Below are 17,918 nucleotides of genomic sequence, written 5' to 3' on the forward strand. Positions count from 1 at the left end.
TTTAATGTAAATATACTTCATACGTGTGTGGAGAGGATCTTCGGGAACTGTAACCAGCTCCCAGTGTGTAACATAAACACGACAGGTTTTGTTCGGCTGTCGAGCCCACAGACACCAAAGTGGCTGTTGGATAATCTGCCGTCTACAACAGGAAGCTCGTCACGAGCTCCTGAAGTGAAAAACTGTAGTAAAATGTTCACACCACACAAACACACACAAGATGTTTTTCACAAGAGTTTCTGTAATGACACATTTACATTATACATCCGTGTTCCACACCAGTAACCTTCACAATGACATCACTTCTGACTGCAGCATCAACACTGAACCGAGGTGCTTTTACTTTGAAAACCAAAACATGAGGTTCCATCCATATCAAAGCAGAAGTTCAGTCTGATATGCTGGTGCTCCTGGATGACTCTGAAGCTGAAATCAGAATCATTCCTTTGCCACAGCTGGAGAGATCAGCCTTTTCCTACATTTCCCACAGCACTCGAATGCAGCGTCAGCTTTGAGCAGCTCGTCCTCCATCAGTTGGATTTGGGGAGTCGGTATACGCCTGCAGAGACCATCAGCTGATGCTCCCTGACCTTCCTCTGCAGGAAGGCCTCCAGCTCGTTGACGTCCATCTCCGTGACGACGGGCCCCGTGGCGACGAACATCCGGAGCATCGAGTGAATGCGGTCCAGCGTCATGCTGTCCAGGTTCGTCAACATGGCCTGGATGTAAGCCCAGAACAACTGCAGAGACAGAGGATGGCTGTGTTAAGATGCTTCATCAGGCCAGTGTGTGTGTGTGTGTGCGTGCGTGTGCGTGTGTGCGTGCGCGCGTGCGTGCGTGCGTGTGTGCTGCACCTGCAGCTTCTCCTCCCTCTGCTCAGACTGGGTGGTGGTGTTGGAGTCTCTCTCCTCGTCGCTGTCGATCAGCATCACGCCTCTCTCCAGCTTCTCTTTGGATGAGCCCGTCTCCACCACGTAGTAGCGGCCTCCCGCCTCCTCCCTCAGCACGCCGTGCTGCTGCCACAGCGCCAGCTTCCTGTGCACCAGCTCCTTCGGGGCACCCAGCTTCAGGCTCAGCTCCTCCAGAGTCCAGGAACCTGATGGAGGACAAACGGGCGCCCGGTCGGCTCACTGCTCGCTTGTTCACATCAAACAGCATCAATCCAGTGACAAAAGGGTGAAATCAAGCAGGAAACGTGAAGGAAGCAGAGATGAGCGCTGTGGACGCTGGACTTAACGTCTGACAGGCCGAGACATGAAATCAGTTTGAAATGAAAAGCCGTACTTTTGTCCTGGAAGTGCAGGATGATGGCGGCGTGGATGGGAGAGACGGTGAGGTTGCTGAGGGTGCGGTCCTCCAGCTCCACGTCCAGAGTGACGGAGCCCAAATGAGGCTTCCAGCTCAGAGTCCTCATGGCCTGAAACAGAACACAAAATGCTGCTGCCGTGTGTTCACACACAAAAAACACAGAAAGCTGCTGCCGTTAAAAAGTGATGACATCACGCAAAAACTCGCAAATTCCACAATCAAAATCATACAACCAGTCCCTCCTAACAGAACGACCAACAACTCGGTGAAGTCCACCTTGAGTTTCTCGTAGCGGTGTGTGTAGGCCTCCATGGCCTGGCACACGATTGGAGGGAGCTCCAGCTTCTCCTCCTTCAGCGGAGGCCAGAACTCAGACGACAGGATGATGGAGGACAGGGACAGCGGCGGCTGCTCCTCCTCGCTCAGCCTCGACTCCTCCTCACGGATGTTACTGTTGATTCTCCGCGAGTCCGCCATGTCCTGAGAGGAGACAGAAGAAAGGAATGTGTGAGGAATGACGTCCTTTATTCATCGGAATTCAAAGACGGCTTCAAAAACACGTAACCTCCAGCTGCCGCTCACTGCACTGTCTGCTGTAGTCTGTGTCTCTGGCTGTAGCTGTCGCTACCGTTAGCTCAGTTAGCTGTGGAGCTCATGGCCTGACAGAGCTCGTGAAACTTGGTGAACTCGCTGCTTGTATTCACCTCTCAGCTGAAAGTACAGGAAGGCTGTTGGACTAGCACCTCTAGAGGTACAAAGTGGTATTACAGACAGGACGGGCTGGCTGGTTAGCACGCTAAGGTCAGTGCGTACGTCACAGGTGATGGTCAGGGTAAGACTGCAGGAGCACTTTTGTCAGAACGTTTTATCAGACGGTGTTCACCTTCAGCATGACCTCGCAGTAATGCATGTGAGATTCCCCGAACCTGAGCTTCAGCAGCTCCACATTACGAATTTCCCTGCAAACACACAGGAGGACAAAACAACATGAAGAACATCAGAGGACCATGATGAAACCTGGTTTGGACTCTGTTAGTGAGAGGAGATGATGGGTATGGGGTCTGTTCTGGTTTCATACACATTTAAAGATAATTTGATCAGAGGTGCAGGGTGAAACGGGAGAAAACACGTGCCTGGCGGTGTTGTAGTTGAGCTGGTGCAGCAGTCTGTCGGCCAGCACGGCTCTGTACTCATCGATGAAGATGTCCTTACTGCCGTAGATGCTGACCAGCAGGCTGATGATGTCCGACGAGCGACGTTTTGACCCCATTTTATCTGAAGAAAGAACTGGACTCTTAGTAAAATCCAAACGGTGGACCCACAGGAGCAGAGGAAAGAAAACATGGTGCGTTTACTGACCGGGGACGGCGTCGGTCGGGTCCGGGGTCCAGTCCTCTGGGTCGTTGCCTTCCTCATCACTGTCCTGCATCTCCAGAGTGACCGGGTCGCCTCTGGACAGCTCGGAGGCCAAGTCTGTGCAGCCCTCAGCGTCTCCAGTCAGACCGGCCACGATCTGCCTCACCGTGTCCTCCCGAGTCCTTAAACACACCACAGAAACAGGACTGAGCTGTGGTGAAAGCAGCTGCTTCCTCTTTTGTTCAAGTCAAGTTTCACATCGTGTTCTTTGTTTGAAAGAGAGCTGCGTATAAATAAGGTTTGTTGACTACAGATCAGGTAACGAGTCTGACGTGGCTCACCGGAGGTACTTGCGGATCGGCTGGCACGCGACCTGCAGGATGACCATGGACGGGTCGAGCTCTCTCAGGGCCTTGATGGCCGAGATGTAAACTGTGAGGATGTCAGACGTGTGAACTCCTGAAGATGGATGGAAGGTGCAACACAGACAGGATCACTCAGACTTCATTCAGAGCAGCCTCTGCAAATCTGTTAACGTCAACGCAAACACAAACCGACCTGGATGCAGCAGACGGCTCTCAAAAGCAGACTTGAGCGAAGTGAGGAGCTGCTGTCTCTGGTTGGTTCTCTCCAGACAAAACTTGAGATCTTCGATGGCAGCTTTAGATTCTGGGAAATCTGAAAGGTGAAAATAAGCGACAGAAACGTCAGCAGCACATTTTCAGACTCACCAAACTGTCACTGTTTAGTCTCTCACCTCTGATGATACTGAAGAGCTCCTCGATCCTCATGTTGACGTAGATCCTGCAGAAGAACTGGTGCATGTGGCACCTCCACTGCTTCAGGACGGGGCTGGCAGGCTGGCCAGCCTGCGTGCTGGGAGCACTGGGGGCACTAGGGGCACTGGGGGCAGGCACTTGAGCGTCTCCATCTGCCTCGCTTGCAAACACTTTGCTCAGCCAGCCGAGCACCAGCTCCAACCACTGCTCACACAAAACAGATTTCAAATGAAGGCAGCTGAAGAAGAGCCGACTGGGCTGTGACTGAAGCCTTGCTGGGAGACACGCTGATGTTTTACCTCCTGGAACTCCAGCAGGAAGGAGCGCTCGTACTCGCCCCGGCAGTGCTGCTCCATTCGCTGCTCGATGAGCTTGTGGAGGATGGAGGTGATGGCCTCGGAGCTGACCCACTCCAGCAGCTGTAGTTTGGAACTACGAGCACATAAAAACACGTAAATCAACACAACATGTTCATCTGGTTGATGGAAAAACTGCATTCTTTTACAGTCCTATAAGGAGGAAAATCAATAAAGTATCACAAAGAAATACAGAATACTCAAATGTATCAGAGCAGTGATTAGTGCAGCAGACAATAAGGACTACATGATGTCTGCAGTCTGATGTCCACTCACAGAATGTGGCTGAGCTCCTGCAGCTGCTCCAGGGCCTCCTGACACCAGCACTGCTGTGTGGGGACCCCGCAGCCCCGGCAGTCCCCTCCCTCCGGGCCTTCGGGAACCTCGGCCCCGTCCTCGGCCCCCCCCTCCTGGTTCATATAGACTGAGAAGGTCCTGCTGTAAAACTCGAGCACTCGCTCCTGGAGAACAGGGGAGGGGGAGAAGAGGAGGAGGGCCCTGATGATGGTGAAGGCCCGCTCCTGGAGGCCCCTGGGCCCTGGGCCACAGAGACTCCGGTGGCCCTCGTCCTGCCACGTACCCAGCCTCTCCAAACCACCTAGACGAGGAGGAGGAGGAGGAGGAGGAGGAAAATATTTAACTACAGATATTAACAAAGAAAACCAATAGCCCGAGCTGAACTGATCCACTCTTTAGATTTTTTTTCTACTTGCCCAGGAAAGGTTCCAGTCGGCCTAACAGAGTTCGAAAGGCAGTGAGGAGGACCCAGGCCCTGCCTCTCTCCTCCAGCTCGTTCTCTGGCTGTTTGAGTCCGGACCAGAACTCAGGAACCACCAAGGAGGACAGATGGATCTGCAAAGTCTCCAGCAGCCAGCCGCCCAGCAGCCGACCCAGACCCTGACCACACAGCAGGGCCAACGAGTCGCAGAGGCTCTGCTCCCAGACTGGGCAGCCAGGAGACATCTGGAAAGTGGACAAATGATCAGGAATGACACCAAAACCAGCACGACTCTTACCAAACGTCACCAAAACAGCTTTACGTCAATAGTATTGATCTTTTATATTGGCAGATGCCATAAACATTTTCGATGAGGACAGCTTAAATCTCTATCTTATATGTAGTCAGCAGGACAGCAGGATTTTTACAACTTCTTTGGTGAACAAAATATGTAACAACGAGACTGTTTTTAAATGATCTTAAATATCTTTTGCCTAATAATAATGATAATAATAATAATAACAAGCTAATATCATCTGACATTTTGGCCCAAGATAAAAGGTTAACAATATGATTGTTTAACCTCTGATCACTTACAGTTTTACAAGAACATTTTAATGTCTTTGATGGGCACAACTCAGTCAGTCAATACTCATAAAGTGTTCAGATGATGGACTTCAGATCTCAAACAAGTCCAGTTTAGGGTTTTGCTTTATTTCTCCACAGCCAGTGTCTCAAGTAGACATCAACAATTAGCTGTCACTGAGATGTGCAGAGATAAACAACAACAAGGCTAATAAGGCTTATAAAAGGGGATGGGAGATTATAGGAATGCCGAATTTAACAGAATAGCATGACCAATCAGGGGACCAGAAGTAAAGTCCCGCCGCACATGAACTACTGCCACAAGCAAGAAAACATTAAATCATGAAATGGTCGAACGTAGTTCGGCTACTTCGGTTCACTCCAAGCTAACATCTGTGTCGTTTGGCTACTTGGGTCCAGTGATAAAGCCTACTCACCAAAGCTGCAGTGACGGTTTCCCAAGCATCAGCGACCCCCTGTTGTGGTGCGGATCCTGAAATTTCTGCTGACTCCGATTCCATCACCATTTCCTCCATTTTCTCTGACTGCCTTCACAAACTACGAACTAGCTAGTGTGAGTGGAACATTTAAATTTCGGATTGTTTTGTCGCGTTATAACGTCGCACACGTTTATGTACAAGAACGCATTGTGCCTGAGGTGTGTTTTCATCAACGTATGAAAAGAAAAATTATTCATATCAGTAAAACGTTTTGTTATGAATTTGAAATAACATTACATGGTGCTCCTCCTTGCGCGTCGCGGGTTTACTCCTTCTTCTTCTTCGTTCTCTTCTTCTTCTTCTACACTTCCGGCTAACTATACGCTAATGTTGCCCCCAACAGTTCACAAAAGGCATAGGCCGTTGTTGTCGGTGTGATTGTCACACACGGCGGTGACACTAGTTTAATTTGTAATAATTGTATTAATAGTGGGTTGTTTTAATGTCCGTTTCTAACAACATCTTACTTATCACATTAGCAGACATTTGTGATTATCAGAACATCTGCCCTTTAGCGGTCACGTAGAGTAACTACAAGTTAGACATAAACGACATATCACTACTTCCGGTTATGGCATTCAAAATAAAACTTTTCCAACAGACGTAGTAACGACGTTTGGCCATCAGAGGGCAGTGTATATTCACGATTCCAAATCATGACAACTACAGAGCCGTTGACAGATTTGGGATGAAACGCTGCTTTATTGAACATACTGGGGGGAAAATGGAGAGGAACAAAACATCCATCCACCACACATACAAAATTATCATCAAAACATTTGAAGTATATATTTTATAGTACATACTAGTATTAAGTAATATGAAACATGTATCCATAACATATCGGTTTCATTTAGTTATTTATTTATTATTATATTCACTGCCTTCCAACGGTCACAGTGAGAAACTGCAACACTCCAGTTCCGTTTGTGACTAACGACACACCACACATATTAAATATCAATGTAATCATTATTAATGTCTTTTTAGATAACTTATTTGCGTGCGTAATAAAAGTACGATAGACATCATCTAGACATCAGGCTTGTGTGCATTCACAATCATGATTTGTCTGCTCTCTAGTGGTTACGGTAAAACCGTCCCTCTGCACAAAGCTGGACGCTCTGCGTTTGAGATATTATGCCACTATTCGCCGTCTGCGTCCAGAATTTTTGGTGATTTTCACTCACATTTGAAACATATTGTTTAGTTTCACAAAAAATATGGAAACAAAAACAACAGGGTGTTTAAATTCATTAAATATAAACCAAAGTAACAATACACCTTTCAATATAGTATTTTCAAAGCAGAGGTGCAGTTACACACTGTGACCACTGGAGGGCAATGAACACACATGATCACCGGTCACTCACGTTAGCCGTCGTTTCCACCATCATCAAGTCCGACATAACATCGTTCTGTAACTTCCGCTGCTGACATTCTAAAATAAACGTTTCAAATTAGACCGCATTATAGATACGCCTCTTGACAACCGGGACAGGGACGTCACGTTAATAGTTTAAGTAACGAGCCTTAATTTGTGTTGTAGTTACGTGGTTTGTAGCGTGTTAAATCAGGGTTCTGGTATTTCTATATTTTGTCCCAGAAACTTCCGTTTTGAAAGGTCTTCAATTCAATTTTCTGTAGCAGCTAGCGGCTCGCACAGAAACATCATCATGGCAGCGGAGTGCGAGTGAGTTTGGTGACAGCATGTCTGAATTTTCCCCTTAAAACTCAAATACATTTCATGACACCTCGTGTGTTTCATGTACAGCTACGTTATTCAGTGACACTCACGGTGTTCTGAGTGAAAGCCGACGGGAATGCAGCCGGTCTGATACAGCTAACGTTAACCGGTCACTCGGTGTGGGGGCTAACGCGCTAACGTTAGCTAAACCGACGCGAAGCGGCCAGAAAACAGCCCAGAAACACAACTGTACACGTTAACTGCTGTGTGCTTGTGTCCGCAGTGTGCTGTCTGAGATCGAGGTGCTGCAGTCCATCTATGTGGACGAGCTGCTGGTCAACAGGAGGGAGGACGGGTGAGACAACCGTTCGCTGAAATGGACGTTAGCTTAGGTCGCTTCGCTTCCACAGCTTTGACCTGTGGCTGTGAGGGCTCATCGCAGCTCTCAAATAAAACCAGGAAACCACAGCCCACAACGACATGCCGACATCACCTAACCGAGTCACCGTAACGTTAAACTATAGCGGAAACCACAGCCAGTGGAGGAAAGTAACCTGGTGCACCTGCTCAAATGATGCGCTGTTTGTGGTACTTTTGCTTCACCTGAACTGGGTTTCAGAGGGAAGTGTTTTACCTTGTAGTCCAGTACACCAGTGTAGCACATTTAGCTTCTTTAGTTAGTTACTCACAGCATTAACACAACCACAGTCATTTAACTGTGAAAGAACATAACATTTTAAAAACTGACCAGCAGACGACACTTCCTTCAGATAAGTTATGTCGTCGACAAACCTTTTCATCTGACTGAACATCTCGAAACCTGTTCTGTGCAGCTGTTTTTTGCTCACACGTCCACGTTGATCTGATGTCACATGGCTCCAGTGTTTGTTTCTGCTGTCGTGTCCTCAGGGACTGGGAGGTGAGCCTGGTCCTCTACCCGTCCACGGCGGAGGATTCGGTCTCCCAGTTTGTCCGACTCACTCTGACTTTGACTCTGGATCAGCAGGTACGTGGATGCCTCCGTGACTCACCTGTAGCAGGGGGTGAAGCTGGTGACTGAGTGCATCTGACTTCCTGTGTGTGGCTTGCAGCTCATTGGTTCCTCCTGCAGATGATCATCAGCAGACTTGATGAAGAAGTTCTGTCTGATTCTTCTCTGTTTCAGTATCCTTTGTCCTGTCCGGCCATCTCCATTCATAACCCGCGGGGGCTTTCCGATGACAAACTCAGCAGGTAAGCAGCTGAGCTGATTGGACTCACTGTGTTTTAAGATCAGCTGTGACGTCCTGTAATCACGTGCAACTGCTTCCTGTCAGCGTCCAGAAGAGTCTTCAGCTGGAGGCTCAGTCCTGCCTGGGCTCACCTGTGCTGTATCAGCTGATTGAGGTCAGGAAGGACATCCCTTTAATGCCGTCTAGGTTGAGTGAATGAAGGTCGTGATGAGCCGAGCTGCTGATCCGACTCAGATTTCTAACTGTTCGCCTGCTGCTTTTCTCTCCTCCAGAAAGCAAAAGAGATCCTGACCGAGAGCAACATTCCTCACGGGAACTGTGTCATCTGCTTGTATGGCTTTAAGGTACGCAGCTTCCCATCAGCCTGACAAAGAGGAACATTTTGGAATTCATTTTCACTTTTTAAATTCAGTGGTTTGTCTCAGGAGGTTTCCTGCCTCCAGAGGACCCTGGTTCATTCTTCTGGTTTCTGGGATTTTATAAACCTAATTCTCCAAATAAGGAGAATAATTGTTGCTTCTCACGCAGGCTGGTTGTAGTTGTGTTCATGACACAGCAATAAAAACGCCATGAGATGATAATATTGCATGTCAGTGGTGTGTTGCTGCCCCCTAGTGGCCGTAAAATGCAGGATTAAACTGCAGATGTTTCCAGAAATGATCAAATCTGCATGTGCCAGACATGAAAGCAAACCCATCGGTGTTTCTGTGTTTCCTGGACGTCTTCAGGAGGGAGAGGCCTTCACCAAGACCAGCTGCTATCACTACTTCCACTGCCACTGCCTCGGCCGCTACGCCAGCCACTCGGAGAGCGAGCTCCGCCAGAGGGAGAAGGAGCTGGAGGAGGACAAGACCAGAGACAGAACAGCCTACCAGGTCAGATATGTGTGCCGTACAGAGTCACTGAAACGTTCTGATAAGAGGTTTAATCTCCGACTCGTCCCACAGGAGCTGACGGTGGTTTGTCCGGTGTGCAGGGAGCCTCTAACGTACGACGTTGACCAGCTTCTGTCCTCCCCTGCCCCCCAGCTGCCTGAGGTAAAGCCTCCCTCTGACGTTTACTCCACCAAACAAAGCCTTCAGAGCCACAACCTGAGGCGACTTTTTCTTCTTCTCTCAGCTGGACGAGGCAGCGATTGGCTCGAGCTTTCAGCAGAAGTGGTGTGAACTCCAGAAGCTTTTGGAAAGACAGCGAGCTAAAGGGGGGATCATTGACCCGGAGGTGGAGTCGAACCGTTTTCTCATCCACATCAATGAGGTAAGAACCAACCACAAGCCACCTTTAGGTGCAAAACATTGCTGCTCCACCAGAGAGGGTCTGTCCGACTAGAAGCCCACTCGCTGCCACTGTGTTTGTTAATCTTCAAGGCCTGATTATCTTAAAGTGATCACACACCGTTCAGTATAAAAATCTTCTTTTTATCTCTCTCATACATGCTACTGATTTGGAAACCTTGTGATGGAAGCCGGACCTTTTAAGGCTCAGAGGTTTCTACGTTTTGTTACAGGAGGACAAACATGAACTCGGCAAAAGGAAACAAATCTTGCAAGCGACTTCTGAGGCACAGAAACAAAGTTAGAGTGGCAGATGTTCATAGTGAGGGTCCTCCGTTACTGTCAGTGCAGGACATGCGAAAGAAAGTACAGACAGGATGTTTCTGCTACTCGGCTTCCACTTAAGTGCTTAAGTTGAACTTAAGTTGGACTTTATGGTTTGGAAGAAGAGGACAGCGGAAGGTCGAGGCTGCTGTTTGCTGTCAGAGTCTGTTCATTTTGCTCCGTCCAGTGAGAAGGAGGGCATCTTCATGCTTCTCTAAAGCTACTTTATGATCTCTCTTAATTTGTAACGCTGTGCAAAAACGTTTATCGTGATGCATGTCGCCTCCCACAGACCCCGTCTGAAAATGGAAACCTGGACGCAGACGTCTCCCCTGGCCCCCCGCCGGCGCCCTCTGCCTCTCATGTTTCTTCTGATGGAGGTGGCGTCAGAGCGGACCGGTTTGCTCCTGGACTGTCACACTGCGGAGGTCCGGGCCAGAGGCGTCAGAACCCGATGAGGGACCAGAGGAGAGGAGGCAGGTCCAGACCACAACCCAGGAGGGCCGCTGCCATCTCAGAGCACCTGGACAAGCTCTCTCTGTCCTCACACTGCACCGAAGGACCCACAAAAGCCAAAGCTCAGGGTAAACACGGCCAACAGGTGCAAGCAAATGCCGAGACGGGCGGGGACGTCTCGGCAGAGCACCGTGAGACACTGCTGTCTCCAGACCATCGGCCAGCCTTGGACACTGAAAGCCCAGAAGATGCTGCAGACCCTGCAGGCGCTCGTGGAAGGAGAAGAGGTCCACCTGTCCTCCGCCACTGGGACGGGAGAGCTTCACGGAGCGGAGGAGGAGGAAGAGGAGGACGAGGGGGGCCCCGCAGGGGTCACAGCAGGGGCTTCCAGCACAAGGTGGAGGAGGGAGACCAGGGCCGAGAGGAGGTGCTATGACAAAGAGCAACAGGAGGGCCAATGGACGAACGTGCGTGTGCCTCCGTCATCACTTTGCATAGTTTGAAGCCCTGCAGCAGAACTGACTCTCGTAGACTCTGTTCCTCCTCGGCGTCCCCGTCATCCCGGTCTCCAGTACGCACTTTCATGCACACTAATATCAGATACAGATGGGTGTTGCTTTGTGTTGTGGTGCAATATGACTTGAGAGAAGTACAAATTAAATTTTCTCTGGATGTCAGTGTGTCTGTGTTTGCTGTTATAATTAGCTTCATTGTGCTTCAGTGTCGTCACACTGAATGCTCTGAATTCTGTTGATGAGGCAGACGCCTCAGCAGACGGAGGACTGAGGGAGGACTGAAGCCACAGAGGTCCTCTGCTTCGCCGACCAGCCACTAAAACCCAAACTCAGCCCATGTTAGCTGATCTCCGACCGTCAGGTTTTAGAACTGCCGGAGGATATTTTACCTGCATATTGAGTGGTTTTACAGCCTGCTGTAATTTCCTGCTAATTTCACTTTGATGATCATCAACAATTTTTTTAAGTGGGTGGCTCAGCTGTAAAGCGGGACAAGCGGTTACTCATCCTTTATTAAATAAAGGTTTATCTTATTTTACATATTGTATACAGTGTAGCTGGAAGTACACTGGTAAAGGATCTGAGAAAACAGCAAAGGCCTATGGGACCTGTAGTTGTAGAACGTTGACGCATGCGCATTCCGGGACGAAGGGCTGTGGGTGGATCCTCCCACCGACGCCATCTTGGCAGTTTTTCGTTGGAGGACCTGCCCCTCTGGATCTGCGCAGGGTCGCAGAGGCGTGTTGTTGTTTTTGAAACGGCGGAGGTTATGACTGGCGGGACCGACTTTCACAAAAGCTACAAGAACAAAAAAGACTCAAGAATGGACGTAGACATGGATTCCGGTCATATGGAGAGCGAGCGGGGTGAACTGAACAGTAGTATCCCGGCTGCGTGTTCGTCTAACGGCAGTGGCGGGGAAGAAGACGAGGCGGAGGCCGTAGGCGGTGGTAGAGAAGCCGGGGGCTCTGGTAGTAAGCACACGCCGGACGGAGGCGGTGTGCTCTGCGGCGGCAGGGAGCAGGAGGTGTCGGTGGAGATTGGAGAGACGTATTTATGTCAACGAGCCGACAAGACATGGCGTGAGTGATTCGTCTGTTTCACCCCAATTTCAGTTAGCGTTTTAACATTAGTTGTGTTGAGCACAGCTGTTTGTTCGGAGAGAAATTCACACCAAACTCCATTAAAAATTTTAAGGTTTTTGACCAGCGAGGCAGTAAGGCGACTTCATGATGATGATCATTGGATCTTTCTGGAAAATTGAGCACAAGTTGGATGATAATACCATAGCTTTTAACTGTGCAAACAACAGACGGGTCAGTTGAAACAGCTGATTATAACGTTGCAGCATTTCGGTATCTTCGCTAATAAGCTTTGAGGCATTGAGTCGTAAAAGTTTAAATCCCATCCGTGAGATAAAGAGCGTGAACTAAACCCCTTTTGTTGGAGAAGAGTCTCATTAATGTGTGGATCTTGCTCTCTTTTCAGATACAGCAGAAGTCATTCAGTCCCGTTTGAATGAACAGGAGGGCAGAGAGGAGTTTTACGTTCACTATGTAGGATGTGAGTACATCACGACTTCCTGATGTTCTCATGAACTCAGTGCACACAGTTCAACCCTGAAATCATCAGAACTGATTTTTCTGCCTTCCTGAGTTTGTCCTCTCCATCCCCTCAACTGCTGCCGCACTGCGACCTTCATCTACTTTGTTTGTCAGTCAACAGACGTCTGGACGAATGGGTGGGAAAATCCCGTCTGGCTCTTACCAAAACCGTGAAGGATGCTGTGAGGAAGAGCACAGAGATCGGGGGCGTCGGCGATTTGGGTGAACAGCCTGAAAGGAAAATCACTCGCAACCAGAAGCGTAAGCACGATGAGATCAACCACGTGCAGAAGGTGAGTGTGTCTTGTCAGGTGTTTTGTGCTGTTTGTGGTGACGCTCTGCTCGATGTTTGCCTGACGGAGTTTCCCTTTGCAGACATATGCAGAGATGGACCCAACAACAGCCGCCCTGGAGAAGGAACATGAGGCGGTAGGGTCGAGTCCTGTCCTGCTGCTCCTTCTGATCTCTTCTCCTGCTGTGTCCTCTCAGTCGTTAAATCAGCTTTTGCTGCTACTTTTAATGAAAATCGTGTTCTTCTTTGAACCGCCTCCCACGTCTCTTCCTCAGATCACCAAAGTCAAATATGTGGACAAGATCCAGATAGGAAATTTTGAGATCGACGCCTGGTACTTCTCGCCGTTTCCTGAGGACTACGGAAAGCAGCCCAAGCTGTGGATCTGCGAGTACTGCCTTAAATACATGAAGTACGAGAAGACCTTCAGACATCACCTGGTCAGTGCGGCTTTCACTATGAATCACAGCTGCTTGCCCATCGTAATGCCCCTGTGGAATATTTTGAGATTTTTCTTGTTTATCTTTTAAAGAAAATTGTGATTCAAATCCTGCAAAGTTGAGCACCAGGATGAACAATTTGACTGTTGTCTCCTCAGTCCCACTGTCAGTGGAGGCAGCCTCCCGGCAAAGAAATCTACAGGAGGAGCAACATATCCGTGTATGAAGTGGATGGGCGGGACCACAAGGTGAGAACACCTGGACGGTCTTTGCCCCTGCTGTCTGGCTTCTGCCTCCCACTCTGTTCCTCTGCTGTTTGTGTTCAGTGGATTCTGTAAGAGAGAAGATCTTTGTAATGTGCATCACTGTGATTCGTTGCTGCTCTGGTTGCAGATCTACTGTCAGAATCTTTGTCTACTAGCAAAACTATTCCTGGACCACAAGACGCTTTATTTTGACGTGGAGCCTTTTATTTTCTACATCCTCACCGAAGTCAACAAACAGGGAGCGCACATCGTCGGCTACTTCTCCAAAGTAAGACTCAAGTCCAGTGTGGGTGGAGCATCTTACGTCGTTGACGATGTCATTAAAGGCACCTTGTGGAGTTTTCCTCTCAACGTTACCTTCGGTGTTTCTGAACGAAACGTCCCGAGTGTCTCCTGCAGGCCTCGGTAACGGTGTGCATGCGTGTCCTTCCTCATAAAAGATTTATAAAGCTGATTTAAAAAATGTTTTAAAGCCTACGTCGTTTACATCCATTCATTGTTTACATTCCTTTAGAAAGGTGTGTGTAGTGCATCACAGGTGTGGTCATACCTGAGACTGAAGGTATTGATTGCATTGGTCAGAAACTGTTCTGGGTGCCTTCAGTTCTGTTTGTAAGCAGTTCATGGACGCTGTGGTGTCGTCTCTGAACACTAAAGTCGTCAGAGGTTGGACAAGCAGAAACATCATCATGACTGACTGTCTTTTGGTTTTGTTGCTCAGGAGAAAGAGTCTCCAGACGGGAACAACGTGGCGTGTATCCTGACCCTGCCGCCGTACCAACGCCGAGGCTACGGGAAGTTCCTCATCGCTTTCAGTAAGTCAGCGCCACTCGCTACTTTTCGCCAATTATTCACCTTAACTTTGACAGGAGCTCCTGTTGGCCTGCAGCGTATGGTGGTGGGACACACGTGAATCACGGCGTGTTGTGACGGCTTGTCTCTTCCTGCTGCTGCTGTGCCTGCAGGTTATGAGCTGTCGAAGCTGGAGAGTGCGGTCGGCTCTCCAGAGAAGCCTCTGTCTGACCTGGGGAAGCTGAGCTACAGAAGTTACTGGTCCTGGGTCCTGTTGGAGATCCTGAGGGACTTCAGGGGGACGCTGTCCATCAAAGACCTCAGGTAGGACAACAGGTCACACGATCGGACACCCGCCGCCTTCTTTTGAATTGACCCGCAGTCATTCAGGTGGTTCAAACCCCCCCCTCTGGTGTCCCTCCAGTCAGATGACCAGCATCACGCAGAGCGACATCATCAGCACGCTGCAGTCGCTCAACATGGTGAAGTACTGGAAAGGTCAGCACGTCATCTGCGTGACGCCCAAACTGGTGGAGGAGCACCTGAAGAGCGCCCAGTACAAGAAACCCCCCATCACAGGTCAGCCCGCACATTTCAGCAGTAGAAGAAGAAATCCACGCTGTGTTGTTGTTTCTTGTGACATCCCATGGTGCTCGTCTCCTAGCAACAACGCAGTCTTTTGTCTCCTTCACAGTGGACACTATGTGTTTGAAGTGGGCGCCCCCCAAAAATAAACAAGCCAAGTTGTCCAAGAAGTGAACCCGTGACATCACCTGTGCATCTCACCTGCCGAGCTCACCTGGCAAAGTCCTGCTGTTAGGAAAACTCAGTGTACATAGCTGTTAGTAGTATGTGTTGGTATTTTCTTAAAATATATGTCTATATAAAAATCCAGACTTTTGTCCTGATTTCTTCTTTATTTCCGTCAGTCAACTAACTTTATGTTAATATCTGCCAGAAACGTCTTTTTAACGTTTCCAGGCTTCAGAGGAATTAAAATCATCAGCGTATTTACACCAACAGGAAGACGGAGAAACGGACCACCTCGGCTCTTTCTTACTGGTTCTCTGTGCAGCTCTGGTTTGAGGCCTGCAGGGACAGTAGAATTTGGCGTCTGCCTTCATGTTTAGTGACGTGTTAGTCTGATCACGCGGTTTGAGTCTGAGCGGACGTGTAGAACTTGTCCCACGTCCCGCGTAGGCTGCAGTCCGTGCGGCCCTGTTTCAGCTCCAGGGCTCTGACGCTGAGCCCGCTGGTTTAGCTAAACGGGACGCAGCCACGTGGATGGCAACACCTGAGCTTCTTACAGTCAAAGTTGCCTGCTGTGAGGAAGGTGAGCCACAGAGCCGCAGCCTCATTGGTTTGGATCCAGACGTTCAGGCTGCTCCTCCTCCACTGACGGAAGTCTGAATACAGCAGCAGGTCAGTTTTTAACCACTGTCTGATATGATTTATTCCGGCCTCGGGTGGCCGTGGCTTCGGCTAGCTTGTCGGTGCCACAGAAATCTGAGTGGACGCTAAAGGTCACATGTCTTCGACCAGGGCGGCACCCCGTGTGGGGGCTCGCCGCCATGTTTGTGTTATTCAAAGCAGTTGATGAACGTCGGTTTTTAACCGTTACTTTAAATCTGTTGATGCTAACTTTCTGTGAATTTAGGTCCACATCTTGGTCAAACGTTTGTGTTGTGGTATTAGCACCATTCAGTGACGGATTTCCGGTGTCACATTAAATCCGACACAGAATCTTACAGATCATTTTACCTCACAAAGATTAAAGTGCGCAGGCTTACTGATTTTGTCACCTGTGTGCTGTAGCTCTGATGGTGAACTGAAGGGGGCAGCAGAGCTCTGACTGGCGGGTTAGAAAGCATCAGTGGGTTCAAATTAGCAGTGAAATATCAGCTGATGATAATCATTTTTGTTAACAGAGATGTACCGAGGCGGTTTATTATACATTTGAGTAATTCTGAAGAGTAAAACTAGATTATTTATATAGCTTAAATAAAATCAAATGAAAAAGGTAGCGAGGTGAGATTAGGAAAAATGAGAGTACTGCACGTGACCACGTAATGTTTCAGCAATTTCTCTTTATTCTTCATACAGTGTAAATATGTCCTTCTAAACTGAGTGTGAGTTGTTGTACTTTAGTGTGCTTTATGGGCCTTTTATTGATTTTCTAAAGGCCAACATCAGGTCATGTTTTCTCAGTGGTAGTTTGTTTAATATCACATAATTATTATGAGCCCGTGCGCCTTTTGCATCGCGTTTATACGACTTCATATTCAAAACTGACTTCATCTCATAAATTATCTTGCACTGATTATCTGTAATGTTGATAATCTTGTCAGATTAACGTCTTGTCATAATGAGTCACACTCTGCATTCCCCCAGTGATATAAATGATAATACTGTAATATTCTGATATTCTAAACCACCATTTTCTAGCATTCATACGAGTAATATTGATAATCTAATGGGACAGAAAGTTCGCAATCTGACCGAGGATGTTACATTAGAGCAGAGCCGGAAAAGAACTAAAGTTGAGTTTTCCTGAAGTGCAGGATTCTGCTTGAACCTCCAGACGTGAGAGCTGAGGAGGACTCGGCTGGTGGTGAAGGACTGCAGAGTCCTGAGAGCCTGCAGTCTGCGGCCTGTAAACACAGGCTGACAGGAATAAACACACGCAAAGCTCGTCTTGTTTATGTTCTGGCCTGGGAACTGGACTTTGTGTCCGGCCTGACAGAAATGAGATGTGAGCAGAAGTGATGGTGGCAGCTGAGAGGATCTCATGTCCTGCGGAAGTGGACACACGGCCAGTTCAGTATTTGTAAACCTAACGGATCTTCATTGTGACAACTTTTCGTCCCGCAAACAAAGCGACGGCCTGGTGGTCGACTGGGACTACGCAGGATGCTCCACTCAGTCGGGCTGTGAGCTGGATCGACAAAACCCGGAACCAGCCGGGTACAATGAGAATCTGATTCCTGAAGGCCGACGCCAACGTGACAGAACGTGTGCTTGGGATGTGAGCTCTGAGTCCAAAGCCCAGTTCAGATGGTTCCGCATGAGTTTCCTGTCCGCGTGCTGCGTCAGGTGTCTGTGTGTGTTTTGAAGCCGAGGTCAGCGTCACAGATCATCATTAGATCTGTCCTTCAGCTGCGCGTCATCGATCGGCTGTATTGATGATTCCATCACCGCCGGCTGTGGACAAGAGTTTGTCAAAGTTCAGTAAGTGCGAGACAGACGAGACCCGAGCTGAGAAGTTTAACAAAACAGGTGAAGGCCGCTCATTATTACAAACTGTACGAGAGTAAAATATATTTTATTGGGTGTCTCTGACCCCCTGCGGTACGAGTGCACTATACAGACAATAGTATCCAGACACCCCTTTATGGGCCTCCTCCTCAGGGTTTGGACTCGGCCCCTGACTCCCA

The 17,918-nt window shown here is 48.7% G+C and overlaps 3 protein-coding genes across 3 annotated transcripts; 2 read left to right on the top strand and 1 right to left on the bottom strand.

The window, feature by feature from the left end:
* Nucleotides 1-221: 221 nt before the first annotated feature.
* On the bottom strand, nucleotides 222-6,026 carry anapc2 (anaphase promoting complex subunit 2). Its single transcript, XM_046415836.1, has 14 exons — nucleotides 5,540-6,026; nucleotides 4,513-4,762; nucleotides 4,076-4,397; nucleotides 3,743-3,875; nucleotides 3,422-3,647; nucleotides 3,223-3,342; nucleotides 3,006-3,123; nucleotides 2,668-2,846; nucleotides 2,442-2,583; nucleotides 2,192-2,267; nucleotides 1,585-1,788; nucleotides 1,285-1,417; nucleotides 855-1,096; nucleotides 222-740 (listed from the first exon to the last, which is right to left on the bottom strand). The coding sequence occupies exons 1-14, from the start codon at nucleotides 5,636-5,638 to the stop codon at nucleotides 531-533; spliced, it is 2,454 nt and encodes an 817-aa protein (XP_046271792.1). The 5' UTR covers nucleotides 5,639-6,026; the 3' UTR covers nucleotides 222-530.
* A 1,006-nt stretch (nucleotides 6,027-7,032) lies between these two features.
* Nucleotides 7,033-11,252, top strand: rnf25 (ring finger protein 25). The gene is made up of 10 exons (XM_046414182.1): nucleotides 7,033-7,295; nucleotides 7,573-7,644; nucleotides 8,199-8,295; nucleotides 8,455-8,522; nucleotides 8,606-8,675; nucleotides 8,794-8,865; nucleotides 9,250-9,396; nucleotides 9,469-9,558; nucleotides 9,641-9,778; nucleotides 10,412-11,252. The coding sequence occupies exons 1-10, from the start codon at nucleotides 7,279-7,281 to the stop codon at nucleotides 11,009-11,011; spliced, it is 1,371 nt and encodes a 456-aa protein (XP_046270138.1). The 5' UTR covers nucleotides 7,033-7,278; the 3' UTR covers nucleotides 11,012-11,252.
* Nucleotides 11,253-11,706: 454 nt separating this feature from the next.
* Nucleotides 11,707-15,378, top strand: kat8 (K(lysine) acetyltransferase 8). The gene is made up of 11 exons (XM_046414181.1): nucleotides 11,707-12,172; nucleotides 12,579-12,653; nucleotides 12,809-12,987; nucleotides 13,070-13,123; nucleotides 13,262-13,426; nucleotides 13,585-13,674; nucleotides 13,820-13,960; nucleotides 14,414-14,507; nucleotides 14,658-14,808; nucleotides 14,909-15,063; nucleotides 15,179-15,378. Exons 1-11 carry the CDS (start codon nucleotides 11,722-11,724, stop codon nucleotides 15,241-15,243), a joined length of 1,620 nt encoding a protein of 539 aa, XP_046270137.1. The 5' UTR covers nucleotides 11,707-11,721; the 3' UTR covers nucleotides 15,244-15,378.
* The last annotated feature ends 2,540 nt before the right edge of the window (nucleotides 15,379-17,918 follow it).

The sequence above is a fragment of the Scatophagus argus genome, chromosome 16 (genome assembly GCF_020382885.2).
Source record: "Scatophagus argus isolate fScaArg1 chromosome 16, fScaArg1.pri, whole genome shotgun sequence".
Lineage (NCBI taxonomy): Eukaryota > Metazoa > Chordata > Actinopteri > Scatophagidae > Scatophagus > Scatophagus argus.

Excerpts from the sequence above, each read along its gene's own strand:
- anapc2 (XM_046415836.1), bottom strand. The coding sequence starts at position 5,638 with ATGGAGGAAATGGTGATGGAATCGGAGTCAGCAGAAATTTCAGGATCC. Across the intron at positions 1,789-2,191 it reads ACTGCGAGGTCATGCTGAAG|GACATGGCGGACTCGCGGAG; the intron begins GTGAACACCGTC and ends GTCTCCTCTCAG. Across the intron at positions 741-854 it reads AGAGGGAGGAGAAGCTGCAG|TTGTTCTGGGCTTACATCCA; the intron begins GTGCAGCACACA and ends CTGTCTCTGCAG.
- rnf25 (XM_046414182.1), top strand. Across the intron at positions 9,559-9,640 it reads CTGCCCCCCAGCTGCCTGAG|CTGGACGAGGCAGCGATTGG; the intron begins GTAAAGCCTCCC and ends TTCTTCTCTCAG. Across the intron at positions 9,779-10,411 it reads TTCTCATCCACATCAATGAG|ACCCCGTCTGAAAATGGAAA; the intron begins GTAAGAACCAAC and ends CGCCTCCCACAG.
- kat8 (XM_046414181.1), top strand. The coding sequence starts at position 11,722 with ATGCGCATTCCGGGACGAAGGGCTGTGGGTGGATCCTCCCACCGACGC. Across the intron at positions 12,173-12,578 it reads ACGAGCCGACAAGACATGGC|ATACAGCAGAAGTCATTCAG; the intron begins GTGAGTGATTCG and ends CTCTCTTTTCAG. Across the intron at positions 13,427-13,584 it reads AGACCTTCAGACATCACCTG|TCCCACTGTCAGTGGAGGCA; the intron begins GTCAGTGCGGCT and ends TTGTCTCCTCAG.